Below are 17,000 nucleotides of genomic sequence, written 5' to 3' on the forward strand. Positions count from 1 at the left end.
GCAGGAGCCAGGTACTTATCCTGGTCTCCCATGGGGTGCAGGGCCCAAGCACTTGGGCCATCCTTCACTGCACTCCCTGGCCACAGCAGAGAGCTGGCGTGGAAGAGGGGCAACCGGGACAGAATCCGGCGCCCTGACCGGGACTAGAACCTGGTATGCCGGCGCCGCAGGCGGAGGATTAGCCTAGTGAGCCGCGGCGCCGGCCACAATCAATTTTAATTATACTTATTCTCTATCAATTTCTCAATTTACAAAAAGCATTGTCTTTACTCATATGTGATCCTCTACCATATTTGCACTTTTTTTTAAAGATTTACCTATTTACTTGAGAGGCAGAGTTACAGAGAGAAGGAGAAACAGAGATAGAGGTCTTCTATCCGCTGGTTCACACCCCAAATGGCTGTAACAGCCGGAGCTTGGCTGTTCCAAAGCCAGAAGCCAAGAGCTTGGGCCATTTTCTGATGTTTTCCCAGGCCATCAGCAGAAAGCTGGATCAGAAGTAGAGCAGCTGTGACTCAAACCAGCATCCAAATGGATGCTGGCACCATAGGCTGATGCTTAACCTACTACACCACAGCGCCAGCCCCAAATTTGCACTTTTGTTATCACCACAAAATCAAACAATATTACTGTGATTGTTGAAGGTTTTAGCAGATTTTACAGTAGCATTTTGTAACAATGTCAGAGGTTTCATCTTCAATGATTGAACTTCGAAAAGCTTTGCTTTGATTCCACAAGGAATTGAACCCTATGCTAAATCTAGCTATTTCCATAATTAACTTACCTGATTTTTCTCTTTGAAGGCATTCATGTAAAACTGACCTCATTTAACTGTTTACAAAGTTCCTTCTGTGCTAAAGGAACCAACACATTAAAAGCTTTTTGTTGATTACAGAAAAAGAAAAAAATCCTGCAATAAAAAATTAATAAAGCTAAGAGGAAGTCCACTTGATTTAAATGAAAAGTCATGTTCACAGATGATTTTTAAATGGACCTTCTATAGGTCTACTGTGTTTGGGTACAGTATTTTCAAAATAACCACAAATTATAAAAATAATTTTTGCTTTCATATATTTATTTGAGGAAAAGAGACAAAAAGAAATCCCCTACCCACTAGCTCACTCCCCAGATCCCTACAAGGGCCAAGACTGGGTTGGGCCAAAACCAAGAGCCAGGAATTTAATCCAGGTCTCCCACTTAAGGGGCAGGACTCCTAACTTCACCCATCACTGCTGCCTAGCAGAGTCTGCATCAGCAGGAAACTGGAGTTAAGAGCTAGAGACAAAAGTTGAACCCAGGCACTTGGATTACAGATCCCAGGTGGTGCCTTAACCACTAGATGGAAATAATCACAAACTTTTGAAGTAGATTCTGATGTTTTTCAGCAGATTTATATCTTTTTATTTCTATCAGGCATGCACATTCCATTTTTTTGAGCTTCACAACTAAAAAAATTTATTAGCAAATAAAAGCGTACCAAATAATACAATAGTTAAATATATTTATATAATATAATAAATAGCAAAACCACTGTTGCAAGAGAGTTCAGACTACTCTCTTCAGGAATTCTCAGCATCTAGTTCCCACACATATATCGGGTACTCATAACCTAACCTATAATTTCCCATGTTCCCCCCTGAACCCATGGAATTGCAGCTTGGCAGCTTCACATATCTCACAAGTTAAGGCCTAACTGGCTGAATGTTAAACAGCTGGCAAGGGTCACAGGGATATGTTACATTCTGTTTTGACGGAAAGGCTCTGTGGTTATCTTTCATATATAATCCCATGCTAACATTAGCACTCCGTTTGCTGCCCTTGGGTATCTCACACACCACTAGCTAAGACCATGACTGGAAGCTGAAAGATTTCAGTTATATGTACAGGAGTGGAAATTTAGCCTAGCAACTAAGACCACATTAGAGTGCCTGAGTTCAATTCCAGGTTCTAGCCCCTGACCCCAAATTCCCACCAATTCAGATCCTGGCAGGTAGCAGTTACGGCTCAGATAATTAGGGTCCTGGCTCCCATGTGGGAGACCTGGGTTAGGTTCCTACCTTCTGACTCCAGGGCTGACCCAGCCCTGACAACTGTGGGCATTTGAGAAGTGAACCAGCAGATCAGAGCTCATTCTCCCTTCCTCTCAAATAAATAAAAATAAAGTATATGTACAGAACTAGTTTGGAATAAATACTGTGTGATAATGGACAATAGTCACACACTGGGACAGTGCTAAGCAAACTGACATATTTACTCATTGTTTCTACAACTGAATCACTAGTTTTGAAAGGAACTGGCAACATTTATTTTATCTGCCACATAACCATACAATTACCAGCCCATAACACAAAGGATCCTTGGCTTTCTTTCATCTCCTACTAAACTTTGTTTTTACTCCTATTGTAAGAATAACCACATTTATTCCAATTATCCATTTGCATACTTTTCATGCCTCCTTCAACCTGTAAACTCTCTGAGCAAAGTACATGGGTCTTAAGCAGTTTTGTATCCCTGGTGCTGGATATATAATGAGCAATCAAGAAATGTTTCTTGTTCAATGAATGGATGCATACAAACGACCCAACTGAAACTGGTGTCTGAAAATTAGTGTCTGAAAACAGTATGGGGTGGAATTGGGGGTGCAGAGGGATTCTGAACTACATTTTTAACAATTACCATAGATTAGTCTCTTGTCAGTAATGCATTGGACTCTCTGTCTTGGATCATGAGCTTAGGCCAAAGTAAAAAAGGATGAGGTCCACAGAGCAGACACCAAAAACAATTTCAATTGGGATCAAACAGTGACTAAAATCTTAAGAATGGCCAAAATAAGTAGGCTGCACAATGTTTGCAGAAGATTCTCCAAGAAAGGATAATTTACAGAGGATGTTTAAGTATACCAACATACTACAGCAGATTTATCCAACCATGCTTTTATATATTTTTAAAAGATTTATTTATTTATTTGAAAGGCAGACTTACAGAGAGGCAGAGAGAGAGAGAGAGAGAGAGAGGTCTTCTATCTGATGGTTCACTCCCCAGATGGCTACAACAGCTGGAGCTGTGCTAATCTGAAGTCAAGAGTCAGGAGCTTCTCCCAGGTCTCCCACGTGGGTACAGGGGCCCAAGGACTTGCGCCATCTTCTACTGCTTCTCCCAGGTGCATTAGCAGGGAGCTGGATTAGAAGTGGAAGAGCCAGGACTTGAACCAGCACCCATATGGGATGCTGGTACTGCAGGCGGTGGCTCCACCCACTACACCACATCGCCAGCCCCAGAATATGCTTTTACAATTACAATAGCCCATGCTTAGAAGTATTTCTGAGTTTCTTTTATGACACAATAGTTTAGTCAAAGAAGGAGCTGAGAAAGAGTGGCTTCCTATCTAGCATTCTGACATCCTAGGGCCAGCTTCATGGTAGTAAAAAGTTCATTGAACAACTGACTCTGATTGACTATCAACTTCTGTCAGATTTAATTGGAATATTTCATTCCTTTAGCAAGCTTTTTTTTTTTTTTTTTTTTTTTTTTTTTTTTTTTTTTGATAGGCAGAGTGGATAGTGAGAGAGAGAGACAGAGAGAAAGGTCTTCCTATTTGCCGTTGGTTCACCCTCCAATGGCCACCACGGCTGGCGTGCTGTGGCCAGTGCACTGCGCTGATCCGAAGGCAGGAGCCAGGTGCTTCTCCTGGTCTCCCATGGGGTGCAGGCCCAAGCACTTGGGCCATCCTCCACTGCACTCCCTGGCCATAGCAGAGAGCTGGCCTGGAAGAGGGGCAACCGGGACAGAATCCGGCGCCCCAACAGGGACTAGAACCCGGTGTGCTGGCGCCGCAAGGTGGAGGATTAGCCTAGTGAGCCGCGGCGCCAGCCAGCAAGCATTTATTGAACATTTACTATGCACCAGGCATTGGACTAAACATTAGTGAAAAAACATACGAGGGACACACCTGTTAAAAAGTCTCCTGCAGAGTGACACCAATGTGAGCACCATTGTAAATCGAGAAGTGTAAGAATGAGGGTGAACTCCAGGGACTCACTTCTGGCACCACCCACCACCCTGTGCTTCCAACATTCCTGCAGTGCCCTACCCTTCTAGGCTACCTGACTGCAGAACCCGCTTACAAGGCCTGTGCTCACCACTTCTTTCCACTTACCACCGCCCCCTCCTTGCTTCCAGTTTTGCATTTTTAGGTGCAGTGCTGCAGTGAACATCCAAGTGTCACAATCTTCATCTACTTCCATGATCATTTTCTTAGAACACATTTCTAGAAATAGAATTCCCAGGGCCATGTAGTAGTGGGTAAAGCTGCTGCCTGCAACACCAGCATCCCATATGGGCACCAATTCGTGTCCCAGATGTTCTACTTGCGGTCCAGCTCTCTGATAATGGCCCAGGAAAAGCAGCAGAAAATGGCCCAGGTGTTTGGGCCCCTACCACCCACGTGGGAGACCTGGAAGAATCTCCTGGCTCCTGGTTTTGGCCTGGCCCAGCTCTGGCCATTGCAGCCATTTGGGGAGTGAACCAGAGGATAGAAGACATCTCTCTGTCTCTCCCTTTCTCTCTCTGACTTTCAAATAAATAAATAAATCTTTAAAAAGAAAAACATAAAACTTTCAGGCCAAAATGTATGCAAATATTAAAGCTTTCAATATGTGTTCCTAGATTGCCAAAAATGTTAAGCCACATATGTGTTCTGCACAGGAGCTCCCATTTCCACTGCTTCTTCAATGTTGTTGCTCTTCTTTTTTTTCTTAAGTATTAGGCAAATATCTTAAAGATTTATCTATTTGAAAGGCAGAGTTACAGAGAAGGAGGGAGAGGTTCAGGGTCCCAAGCATTTAGGCAGTCTACCACTGCCTAAGCAGGCACATTAGTAGGGAGCTGGATTAGAGGTAGAGCAGCCAGAACTTGAACCAGCATACATATGGGATGCTAGTGTCAAAAGCAGCAACTTAACCCACTGTGCCATAATATCAGCCCCAGTATGAACCAATTTTTATGTAAAACCAGTATATGTTGGGGGAGGCACTGTGGCGTAGCGAGTAAAGCCACTGTCTGCAATGCTGGCATCCCATATGAGCACTGGTTCGAGACTCGGCTGTTCCACTTCTGTTCCGGCTCTCTGCTGTGGCCTGGGAAAGCACTGGAGGATGGCCCAAGGCCTTGGGCCCCTGCACCCACATAGGAGACCTGGAGGAAGCTCCTGGCTTCCGATCGGCACAGCTCCAGCCATTGCAGCCATCTGTGGAGTGAACCAGCAGATGGAAGACTTCTCTCTCTCTCTGCCTCTCCTCTCTGTGTGTATAACTGTGACTTTCAAGTAAAATAAATAAATCTTTAAAAAAAAAAAAACCACCAGTATGGTATTTTTTTTTTTTTTTTTGACAGGTAAAGTTACAGACAGAGAAAGACAGAGAGAAAGGTCTTTCTTCCGTTGGTTCACCCTCCAAATGGCCACCACGGCCTGTGCTGCTCCAATCCGAAGCCAGGAGCCCATGCAGGTGCAGAGCCCAAGCACTTGGGCCATCCTCTACTGCACTCCCTGGACACAGCAGAGAGCTGGCCTGGAAGAGGGGCAACCAGGACAGAATCCGGCGCCCTGATCGGGACTAGAACCCGGTGTGCCGGCACCACAAGGCGCCAGCCCAAAATGGTTATATTTCAATCATTACATATTCAGGTAGCTTACACACACATACACTTTTTAAAGTACATTTTTAAATTGTTTTTGTGTGTTTTTTTCTTTCTTCTTTTAATTTTTAATTAGTTTTTAACAGATTCAATGTGTTTTGCAGACACAATTCTAAGAACATAATGATATTCCCTTCCTCCTTCTCTCTCTCCTTTGTCCCCCCTCATACCCTCCTTCCTTCTCCCCATTTTTCTTACTTTTTGAGGTAACATAATGTAAATTTACATTATATTAAAAAGATTTAGTACTTTGCTGAATAAGAAATTTAACAAGTAAAAAGGCCCTACTTTAGTGGCAATACAGACAACGACTATAAACAAGGTTAAAACTACTATAGTTTTAATGATCTGTGAGTACTTTAAGATTTACTGTATATGGATGAAATGGTTATTTTTACATACATACTTTTTAAAAGTCTAAAACCTATTTCTCTTTCCTCAGGAATGCAGTTGTTTCATTCTCCATACTCTATGAAAAACTGAAAGGGACAGATGATTTTTCTCTACCACATTCTGTATTTTCCTTCCACAGGAACCACAAAGCCCCCTTACTGGCCCAAGCCTATCTACGAGCTGGATCCAGATGATCCAGAAAATAATGGCTTCCTCAACGACGATTTCATCGTGTGGATGCGGACAGCTGCCTTTCCCACTTTCAAGAAACTATACCGTCGACTCCACCGAATACACTATTTTATTGAAGGCTTACCTGCTGGTAATTATAGTTTCAACATAACCTATAGTATCCTTTTATACCACTTTCTTTCTGGAGGTGAAGGAAAATATGGCTACTCATTGTTAAAGTAGTTCATTCTACCCTTTCCTATTTTCTATAACCAAATCTCTATTACCCACCCCCAAAAGAGAGGAAAGGAATGTATATTTCTTGTATAGGCAATACTGTGTAGAAGAATTTTACTCATATGGTACTAACATAAAAGAAAGTAACAGGAGAAAAGTATACAATTTTATTCACACATACATGGGAGTTCCCACAAGAAAAATGAAGACTCAAAGAAGTAATGAGGGCTAAGTGCTTATATACTCAGTTGAACAAAGAATGGTGATCTTGGAAAAGTGACCAGAAAGAAAAGGGTTAGTTTAACAAGGTCTGTACAGATCTCTGTCATCCTCAGCTCTTGGTTTCTGGTGATTAAATTAAAAAAGTTTTTTTTTTTTTTTTGTCCCCCCCCCCCCACAGGGTATAGGAAGGGAATCTTTTAAATGTAAGTTTTATCTGTTATTTTCAGGAAGAGAAGGAGAGATCACAGTGCCTTTCATGCACTTGCTGTTTTTCAAGGACCCTTAGCTGTAAAATAATCAGTATGCCAAACTAGTATATTTTGGGGTGGCAAATCCTGAACCTCTTTGACTTTCTTCCTGTCACTTAATAGCTGTGTATCTCCATAATATATACTTAGATGTGCATTTTTTAATTTAAGAAATAACAGTTATTAACAGCATCAGGTAAGGAGGTACAGAAAGGTGGGGAAAGACTAGTTCTGTCCCCCAAGATGAATGTAGTAACAGTGGGCCTAGAAATCTAAAACAGTGAGGAGAGGCATGCCCTGTTGGATAGGATAAGTTGGCAGCCCAACCATGAAAATGGAGAGGGGTTTAAAGAGAAAAGTAAATTTGGAATATGGACTAAAACTAACAAAAGCCAAGAGAAACTGCAGAACCTTTTATCGTAGGTAAAAGTATCAGAGACCAAGGGACTCTGCACTCAGGGGCAAGTTCAGTTAACCCAATGCACAGACATGACTACCCTTCCCTCCCTTAAGAAGAAGCCAGCAGGTAGGAGCTGGTGCCTTTTTACAGATCTGTGGTCCAAGATAGTGGCCATATGCTTTAACAAGAGATTATAAACTTTTTAAACTGAATTTTAAAATGCAGATGTAACTCTATTCGAGAACAAGAAGGATTTAACTTTAAAATGACACCAAATACTGTCTTTAAGAAACTTTGTACTCTACAAAACATTGATTTTAAAAAATTAAGACGAGGCCGGCGCCGTGGCTCACTAGGCTAATCCTCCACCTTGCGGCACCGGCACACGGGGTTCTAGTCCCCGTCGGGGCACCAGATTCTGTCCCGGTTTGCCCCTCTTCCACGCCAGCTCTCTGCTGTGGCCAGGGAGTGCAGTGGAGGATGGCCCAAGTCCTTGGGCCCTGCACCCCATAGGAGACAAGGAGAAGCACCTGGTTCCTGCCATCGGATCAGCGTGGTGCGCCGGCCGCAGCACTCCAGCCGCGGCAGCCATTGGAGGGTGAACCAACAGCAAAGGAAAACCTTTCTCACTGTCTCTCTCTCTCACTGTCCACTCTGCCTGTCAAAAAAATAAAAATAAATAAATAAATAAAATAAAATAAAAAATTAAGACAAAAGGGGCTGGGGCCAGCACCATGGCTCACTTGGCTAATCCTCCCCCTATGGCACCAGCACCCGGGGTTCTAGTCCCGGTTGGGGTGCCAGATTCTGTCCAGGTTGCTCCTCTTCCAGTCCAGCTCTCTGCTGTGGCCCGGGAAGGTAGTGGAGGATGGCCCAAATGCTTGGGCCCTGCACCCGCTTGGGAGACCAGGAGAAAGCACCTAGCTCCTGGCTTTGGATTGGCACAGCACACCAGCTGTGGCGGCCATTTGGGGGGTGAACCAACGGAAGGAAGACCTTTCTCTCTGTCTCTCTCTCACTGTCTAACTCTGCCTGTCAAAAAAAAAAAAAAAAAAAAAAAAAAAGAGGAAGAAGAAGAAAGGGGCTGGGATTGTGGCATAGCAGGTAAAGCCACCACCCACAATGCCAGAATTCCACATAGGCGCTAGTTCGAGTCCCAGCTGCTCCACTTCTGATCCAGCTCCCTTCTAATGTGCCTGGAAAAGCAGCAGAGGGTGGCCCAAGTGCTTGGGCCTCTTTCCCTACATGGGACACCTGGAAGAAGCTCCTGGTTCCTGGCTTCACTCTGGCCCAGTCCCTGCTATAGTGGTCATGTGGGGAGTGAACCAGAAGATGGATGATCTCTCTCTGTCTCTCCTCACCAACTCTCTGTAACTCTGCCTTAAGTTTAAAAAAAAAACTTTAAAAATGCTTATGAATAAAAAAATTATGTACTTAAACATAATTTATATTAACTGGTCTTTAGACTCAATTTTCAAGTCTCTCTGATTCTCTCTGTGGCAGAGTTCTCTTGGAGCCAGAGTCTTCCCAGAGCTTACACATGGTTTTGTGTCTGTTGCCCAATTAGGCATCAGCACTCCCCATAGCATATCAGGATTACTGGCAAGCAGTTGCTAGTGGGAGAGATTCTTAACACAGAATTGCCCACCTTATCATTCTACTTCTCAGGGTGGCTGAGCGAGAGAATCATGAAAAGTGAACGATGATGTGTTCCAGTTCCCTACTCCATCTTCTTTCCTATCCTAGAGCAGGTGTGTGGATATCTCCATTCTGACAGGGGAGTGGGGATGTTCTTCAGTCACAGATGTCCCTGAAGCTGTGTCATTACCTCTGCCTTTCTTTTTGTAGCCTCCTGTTGTTTACTGAGTAGGTGTACATTTTGCCTTCAGTTAGTTTATTTAATAGTCTCTAGTTCTATTGTTTGACAATGAAAGCCACAAGTTGTGTCTCTTGGAGAACAGCATCAGAAGCACATATCAGAGTAAATCATAGAATTTGCATTTAAAAAATTATTTGTTTATTTCAGAGGCAGAGTTAGACACAGAGAAAGGTCTTCATCCGCTGGTTCACTCCCCAAGTGGCCGCAACAGCCAGAACTGGGCCAATCCAAAGCCAGGAGCCTGGAGCTTCTGGGTCTCCCACATAGGTGCAGAGGCCCAAGGACTTGGGCCATTTTCTACTGCTTTCCCAGGCCACAGCAGAGATTTGGATTGGAAGTGGGGCAGCCAAGATAGGAACCAATGCCCATATGGGATGCCTGCACTGCAGGTGGCAGGTTTACCAGCTATGCCTGCCACTGGTAAACTAAGCACTGGCCCCAGATCATTCATTTTGAACAAGGAGTTCAGCAAACTCCCTCTCCCTCACATTTAAGTAGAAACTAAAAGTTGTTTGACAGTGAGTGGTCTCTCAAATTGGACCTTCTGATCCAGTCAACTTTGTGACTGCCTGGCCAATAAAGCAGTTAGAGTTGCATTTGAGAAACAGGAAAAAAGAACATGTATTGCTGTACACACAATGTATTACACTCAGTTTGGGGATGGGAGGATGAGGAAGGAAACTCATATTCTAAACAAGGGAGAAACTCTCCTCGCTGGATGTGGTATCCTTGGTAACTTTGTTCACAATTATGTTTTAATGCTGATCATTCTCAAATCTAGAACTTCCTAGAATTTGATTCTGCACTTCAGTCCTGTACATGCACTACCTGTGAACAGCCCTTAGGCTATCATCCAACCAGACACTGGCCTAATAGGGAAGTAGGAACCAAGCCCATGCTGCACACAGTGCCTGCCCCTTCTAAGAGAAAAGAGATGTTCTCTGTGCAAGGAAAAGATCCTTTCCAATGGAAATGAAGGAGGGAGAACAGTCAAGCAGATGGTTTGAGATGATACCCAAGGACCTGGTGACAATGAGGAATTTTGATGTAAAAGAGAAAAAAAAAAGGCCGGCGCCGAGGCTCACTAGGCTAATCCTCCGCCTAGCGGCGCTGGCACACCGGGTTATAGTCCTGGTCGGGGCGCCGGATTCTGTCCCGGTTGCCCCTCTTCCAGGCCAGCTCTCTGCTGTGGCCAGGGAGTGCAGTGGAGGATGGCCCAGGTGCTTGGGCCCTGCACCCTATGGGAGACCAGGAAAAGCACCTGGCTCCTGGCTCCTGCCATCGGATCAGCGTGGTGCGCCGGCCGCAGCGCGCCAGCCGCGGCGGCCATTGGAGGGTGAACCAACGGCAAAGGAAGACCTTTCTCTCTGTCTCTCTCTCTCACTGTCCACTCTGCCTGTCAAAAACAAAAAAAGAAAAAAAAAAGTACTGGTTTCCTGGTACCTTTAAATAGCATGTTGCCAAGTGATTTGAGGCCTTTTAAGAGCTTTGCTGGGAAATGCCTCATTCCTGTGCCGTTGCTATGAGAAGCCTTTGTTTGTTTATTAGTTTGGTTTACAAAAGGCACCAGATGTTTAAAAACCTCAGGCCACATGCATAATCACAATGACATCATTAAAACGCTAATGATAGCAAACCCACTTCAAACACTTTCTCACCAGCAGTGAGGGACCCTACCCTTTTCAAAACACAAACAAATGCGCCACCTTTAGTTTTCCCACCAAAATCTTTTGCTAGCTATGTCATCATCATTATTATTACAGTTGTTGAAGAATTTTCCTTGAGGTAGGAATGCAAATTTTAGCCTATGAAGTAATTTAGCCAACCCTAGATTTCCTGATTCATAAACAAAAATTTAAGTTTACTGTGAGATGTACCTATATTCTTTTAATTTCCTTGGGTTTGCCAAAGGAAATCAATTATATCTGATTATAACTCAGTTGTCCTTAAGGCATTCAGTTGTCTATAAGGCATTCAGATCTCTCTTGTCCAAATCTCCTTCCAACACCACACAGAGTGAAGGTTTTTGGTTTTTTTTTTTTTTTTTTTTTTACTTTTTAAAAATATTTTATTTATTTGAGACATAGAGTTACAGAGAGGGAGAGACAGAGAGAAAGGTCTTCCATCTGCTGGTTCATTCCTCAAATAGCCACAATGGCAGGAACTGGGCCGATCTGAAGCCACGAGCCAGGAACTTCTTCCAAGTTTCCCCCATAGGTGCTGGGGCCCAAATACTCGGACCATTTTACTGCTTTCCCAGGCCATAGTAGAGAGCTAGATTGGAGGAAGAGCAGCTGGAACACGAATCATTGCTCATATGGGATGCCGGCGCTGCAGGCGGAAGCTTAGCCTACTATAGCACAGCACCAGCCAAGTTTTTTTTATTTTATTCCAGCAAGATACAGAGTACTGTTTGGTAAATATTAGGTTGAACCAACCATATGAATATTGAATATTTAATCATTTTTACTTTAAAAAGTAATTGTACATGGTTCAACTGAATATATTTAGCATATATAGTGGTAATGATGAGAAATGCTGAAACAAATCCTTAACATGTCCTCTTAGACTTCCCAGTAACCAAGTTCCAAGGAGAAAAATCAGTTGTCCTCTCCACGCTGACATGGAGTGGAGGCAGCAGCCTCTTCTTAGGTCTTGCTTACACAGTTACGGGCGCCATGACATGGCTAGCCTCCTTTGCCATGTTAGCAATTCACTTCATGCTAAAACAAAGGAAAGCATCCACCTCGAAGTGGCAAAGCAAGGCTTTAAAAGGGCAAAGCAGAAAATAGAAACAGATAGTAAAGTAACAGCCAAAAATCTCTGGCAAGCCTGGAAATGACTGGGATATTGTAGAACAGGCCTGACTGAAACAAATTCAGTCCCAGATAGGTAAATAGTGAGAATTTCAGAAATAAGAAAAAGAAGAAGGAAGAAGAGGAGGAAATGTAATTATGTATAGTATGGAATGGGGGTAATAAATTGTCATTGAGCTCTAGACTGAGTTCCAAGTATTTATTTGAAGTCCTTGTGCCTGAAAGCTGGTGAATGCCCAGGGGGTTCAACTGCCAAGTGAAAGTAAGCCTGGGGTCCCCGAAATTGAGTGGCTCATTTTACCCATTAGAGTAAGCTCAGTCCATAGTCTTCATTGGCTGGTTGGAATACTTTCCAAGAACAACTGCTGAACTGAGCATCAGAATGCTTTCAACATTTCTATCGATGGAGTTGAAACTAAGTTTTCCCTACTAAGATTAGGTCAAACCAAAGTTATGGCAGGACCCAAGGTACAGAAATACACAAAACAGAAGGCCCAGAAAGTTCCCTAGAGTTACCTACATGGCCAAGAAAAAAGCACTGTAAGTGACTGATTCTCAGAAACTACTCAGCACATCAAGGGCTCAAAACAATTCTAGAACTTACAGACGGATGACAAATTCCACAATTCAAACAATGGCATGGATTTATGACACTTGTACTGATTTATGACATATGTACTGAGAGAGCCTTCAGAGTCCATCTTAAAAGGTATTAATTCCTCGAATGAATGTTTGGTACAAGACTAAGGATACCTCTCGGGATGCCTGCATCCCATTTTTTGGAGTGTGTGGTTGGAATCCCAGCTCCACTTCTGATGCAGCCTCCTATTACTGTGCACCCTGAGAAGGCAGCAAATGATGACTCAAGTACTGGGTTCCTGCCGTTCACAAGAGAGACTCAGATTGAGATCCTGGCTCCAGGCTTTGGCCTGACCCAGCACTGGGTGTTACAGGCACTTGGGGAGTGAACCTGAAAATGGAAGATATCTCCCTCCCCATCCCTCATCCCTTTCTCTCTCTCCTTCTTAAATAAAATAAGACACAATTTTTAATTAAAAAAAGTTTTAATTCTTGCTAAAAGTCACAGGAGACTGGATAAGCACTTGGTGAAGCTGCCATGAAGCCTCATAGATTTTTTTTTTACCTAAATGACCACAGAGTAATACTTTTTAAAGCATTTTATATTAATTTTTTGAGGTAGGGGAAGTTTTACTCTGTGATTATTCTAAAAGTAAAATGACCATTGTTAAAGAAAAATGAAAAGTATCAACACATTTGTCTCCTTAGGAGCCAAGAAAGCATTTCTTTGTTGCAACTCTTGGCATTCACCAAATAACTGAGCACTTCTCAAAAAAAAAAGAAATGATTTCAAGTGTCAACTCTGAAGTCTTGGAATCCCTTTCCTCATCCACCTTCTACCTAAAGCCAATTACCTCTGATGACCAGGTGTGGCAAGCTAATTCCTCCCACTAAAAATGCCCATGCTGTAATCCCCAGAGCCTGTAAAGGTTATCTTCTCTATCAAAAGAGATTTGCAGATCTAATCCAGGATATTGATATGAGGAGATTATCCTGGCTTATCTGGGTGGGTCCAATGTAATTGATGTAGGGAGGGAGGGAGGTAGCATTCACAAACAGCAGCTGAGGTTCTGCCAGCACCATTCTGCTGCCCTGCCTGCTGCAGCATGGCCCACATAGCCACTCTGGCTGAACCATATGACAACGCTGGCATGCTCAAACAGCCCAGCCCACACTGCTCAAACCACACCCCCTCTTCCCTGTACCAGCCAAACCCCCTTTTCCTGTACCGACCTTTCCCTTTTCCTGTACTGCCCAAAACTCCCTTTCTGTACACTACCCAAACTGTCCCCCACCCCTTTCGTGTAGAAGAAAACCACAAGTTCTGGGAGGTTGCAACTTAGAACCAGCATCAGCTAGAAATAGCCAAGATGGCTGAAGGCTGTGTCCCTGTGATGACCTTTAGGTCTTTATAATGTCATTATAATAAACTTACCATGGCTGACACTCCCATTCCCATGATACACCTGACACCATAACTGCTGAGATTTCCAAAAGAGAGCACAGAAATGGGTGGTACTCAAGCCCTATCTCAAATTCCACCATCTTTGCCCCACACACCACCTCCTATACCTCAGGATAACATAAAAGAATGGCCCCAAACTTTGTTGATTGCAGTTTCATCTCGCCCAAGCTTGCCTGCACTCATTCTTGTAATTTTGTGTAATTTCTTTTTAAATAAATACTGTTTTTCTGCTCAACATTTTCTATGGTATCTTCCTTGAATTTTTTCTAAGGTGCAGACAAGAACCTGGTTCAAGCTTAGCCAGGGGCCATCCCACAACATAATTACAAGGATCCTTACAAAAAAGGCAGGTTGGAGAAGTAGTAGTGACAGCAGAAGTAGGGAGTTAGAGCGGTGCACGGAAAGAGCCATGATCTAAAGATGCAAATGGCCTCTGGAAGCTGAGAAAAGCAAGAAATGGATTCTACTCTGAAGCCTTCAGTAGCCCTGATGACACCTTAATTTGATCTCCAGAAATGGAAGAGAATACATTTACGCTATTTTAAAGTTAGCATGTGTGGTAATTTGTTAAAGTAACAAAACAAATAACTTCAGGTCTTGCCAACGCTCTAATTATCTGAAAAACTGCTGTTTCTTGGAGTTCAGGTAATCTTTCTAGGATGAAGCAGAAGGAAGGGGCAGAGCTCATATGTGAACTAAGCAAACAGACTTAAAATCCTCCACTTAGCCCTTTAGTCCACATCCTTAGTTACGATGCTAGTTAGGAAAGGCATAAATGCTTTGTTAACTTCTCTTCCTTGTCAGCTTTAGGATGCTGTTTTAATCAAGATTCTATAGAGACAGAACCAATACAGGGTGTTTATGTGTATATGGAAAAATATAGGTAGGCAAGTAGATAATAAATATAAATATAGATGATAGATAGATACTCTGATTTTAAGGAATGGGAGCATTTGATAGGTGAGTTCTTCTCAGGAAATACTTGCAACACAATCTACTGAAAGGCAAGAAGAGGCAACATTGTGGATGGAGTTCAAAGGCAGCCTGCTGGAGAATTCCCTCTTGCTCTGTGGAAGTTGACCTTTGGTTCTGTTCAGGCCTTCAACTGATTGGATGAGGCCCACCCATGTGGTGGAGGGGAATCTGCTTTACTCAATGTCCACCTATTTAAGTGTAAATCTCATCCCAAGACACCTCACAGAAATATCTGAAATAATATTTGATTAAATATCTGAGCATACCATGGTCCAGCACAATTGACATATAAAATTAAACATTACAGATAACAAGACAGCACCTGTCAAGCATATTCCCAAAAACTTATTCTTCATTTACTTTGTGCAAGGGCTGGCTTAATGGAAAGGCCCTATTTAGAAACAGAATTCAATTTACAAGAAACTAAACTATGAAAACAGTTTAAATAAATAAATATAAATAAATGGCCAGAATGTAGATAGAGTAATAAACCATCTGCTGGTTTACTCCCCAAATGGCTGTAATGGCCCAAGCTGGACTAGGCTGAAGCCAGGATCCAGGAGCTTCATCCATATGTCCCACATGGGTGGCAGGGGCTCAAGGAGTTGGGCCATCTTCCTCTGCTTTTCCAAGCGCATGAGCAGGGAGCTGGATCAGAAGTGGAGCAGCCAGGACTGGAATCAGTGTCCATATGGTATGCTGGCATTGCAGGTAGCAGCTTAATCCACAAAGCCACTATGCCAGTCCCACTTTTCTAATTTTTTTTTTTTTGACAGGCAGAGTGAACAGTGAGAGAGAGAGACAGAGAGAAAAGTCTTCCTTTCTCCAATGGTCGCCACGGCCGGTGCGCTGCGGCCGGCACACCGCGCTGATCCGATGGCAGGAGCCAGGTACTTATCCTGGTCTCTCATGGGGTGCAGGACCCAAGTACTTGGGCCATCCTCCACTGCACAGCAGAGAGCTGGCGTGGAAGAGGGGCAACCGGGGCAGAATCCAGCGCCCCGACTGGGACTAGAACCCGGTGTGCTGGCGCCACAAGGCGGAGGATTAGCCTAGTGAGCCGCGGCGCCGGCTCCACTTTTCTAATTCTTAATCTTTGTATTTGTGAACTGGTGTGGAAGCTTGGAAAAACTGGGTGCTACTCTACTCTTTCTTATTCCTGGCAATGATGTAAGAGAGGAAAGAGACAAAAAATCAGCATAAGGTCAAGAAGAACAAAAATGAGGTTCAATGATAGTGTATGAGTTGAGTACATGTAAGTGCAGATATGTGACTGTTTAAACTATCAGGGTTTTGAGGTGCATTTTTTGGTGTGTATTTACATGCATCAGCAGAGGCAGCCAGCATAAAATTGGGTAGGATGAAAGTATGGGTGAATAACAGTATGGACTTGACCTGTATTTGAAATTTACTTATTAAATCCCTGCCTTATATGACAAGTTCACAACACTGATAACAAAAAGAGCCAGCTAGGGGCCCTACCCAGAAGAGATGCAACTCATGTCCTTCTGAACCCATTCACACTCACCCCATACAGTTAAGCATGATCCCCTATGCACCTTCCATGATCTCTTGTTTCCTGGATGTCAGTCCGCCTCCCTGACAGAAGACAGGGAGCACTCCCACGGGACAGCACCACGCTTCTCACTCTATCTGCACAATCCCAGGGTACCTATGTCCATGGCAGATACAGAGGGGTATTCAAGTTGATAAAAACCTATTGACTTGGACAAAACAACATCATCTTTCTCAGTTTCCACTATCACCTTTGTAATGAAGACTGGTTTTTTATCTGCTTGGTTTCATGGTACAGGATTTATTAATCAAATGTTAATAAAGAAAATGAGATTTAGACAGCTGTTGGTTTTCCTTTGCAATGTGTCCAACAGAATCCCGTGGTGCCATAGCCTGGGGTTGTCAA

The 17,000-nt window shown here is 43.4% G+C and overlaps 1 protein-coding gene across 1 annotated transcript in view; it reads left to right on the plus strand.

The window, feature by feature from the left end:
* Nucleotides 1–12,145, plus strand: part of LOC100353038 (cell cycle control protein 50C) — a 29,585-nt gene extending 17,440 nt beyond the window's left edge. The window contains exons 6-7 of the mRNA XM_002716615.6: nucleotides 6,227–6,436; nucleotides 11,813–12,145. Of these exons, the coding sequence (XP_002716661.1) occupies nucleotides 6,227–6,436; nucleotides 11,813–12,036 (434 nt within the window). The 3' untranslated portion in view covers nucleotides 12,037–12,145. The remainder of the gene's footprint in view (nucleotides 1–6,226; nucleotides 6,437–11,812) is intronic.
* Nucleotides 12,146–17,000: the final 4,855 nt, after the last annotated feature.

The sequence above is a fragment of the Oryctolagus cuniculus genome, chromosome 4 (genome assembly GCF_051225735.1).
Source record: "Oryctolagus cuniculus isolate XC-2025 breed Fujian yellow rabbit chromosome 4, ASM5122573v1, whole genome shotgun sequence".
NCBI classification, from domain to species: Eukaryota; Metazoa; Chordata; class Mammalia; order Lagomorpha; family Leporidae; genus Oryctolagus; species Oryctolagus cuniculus.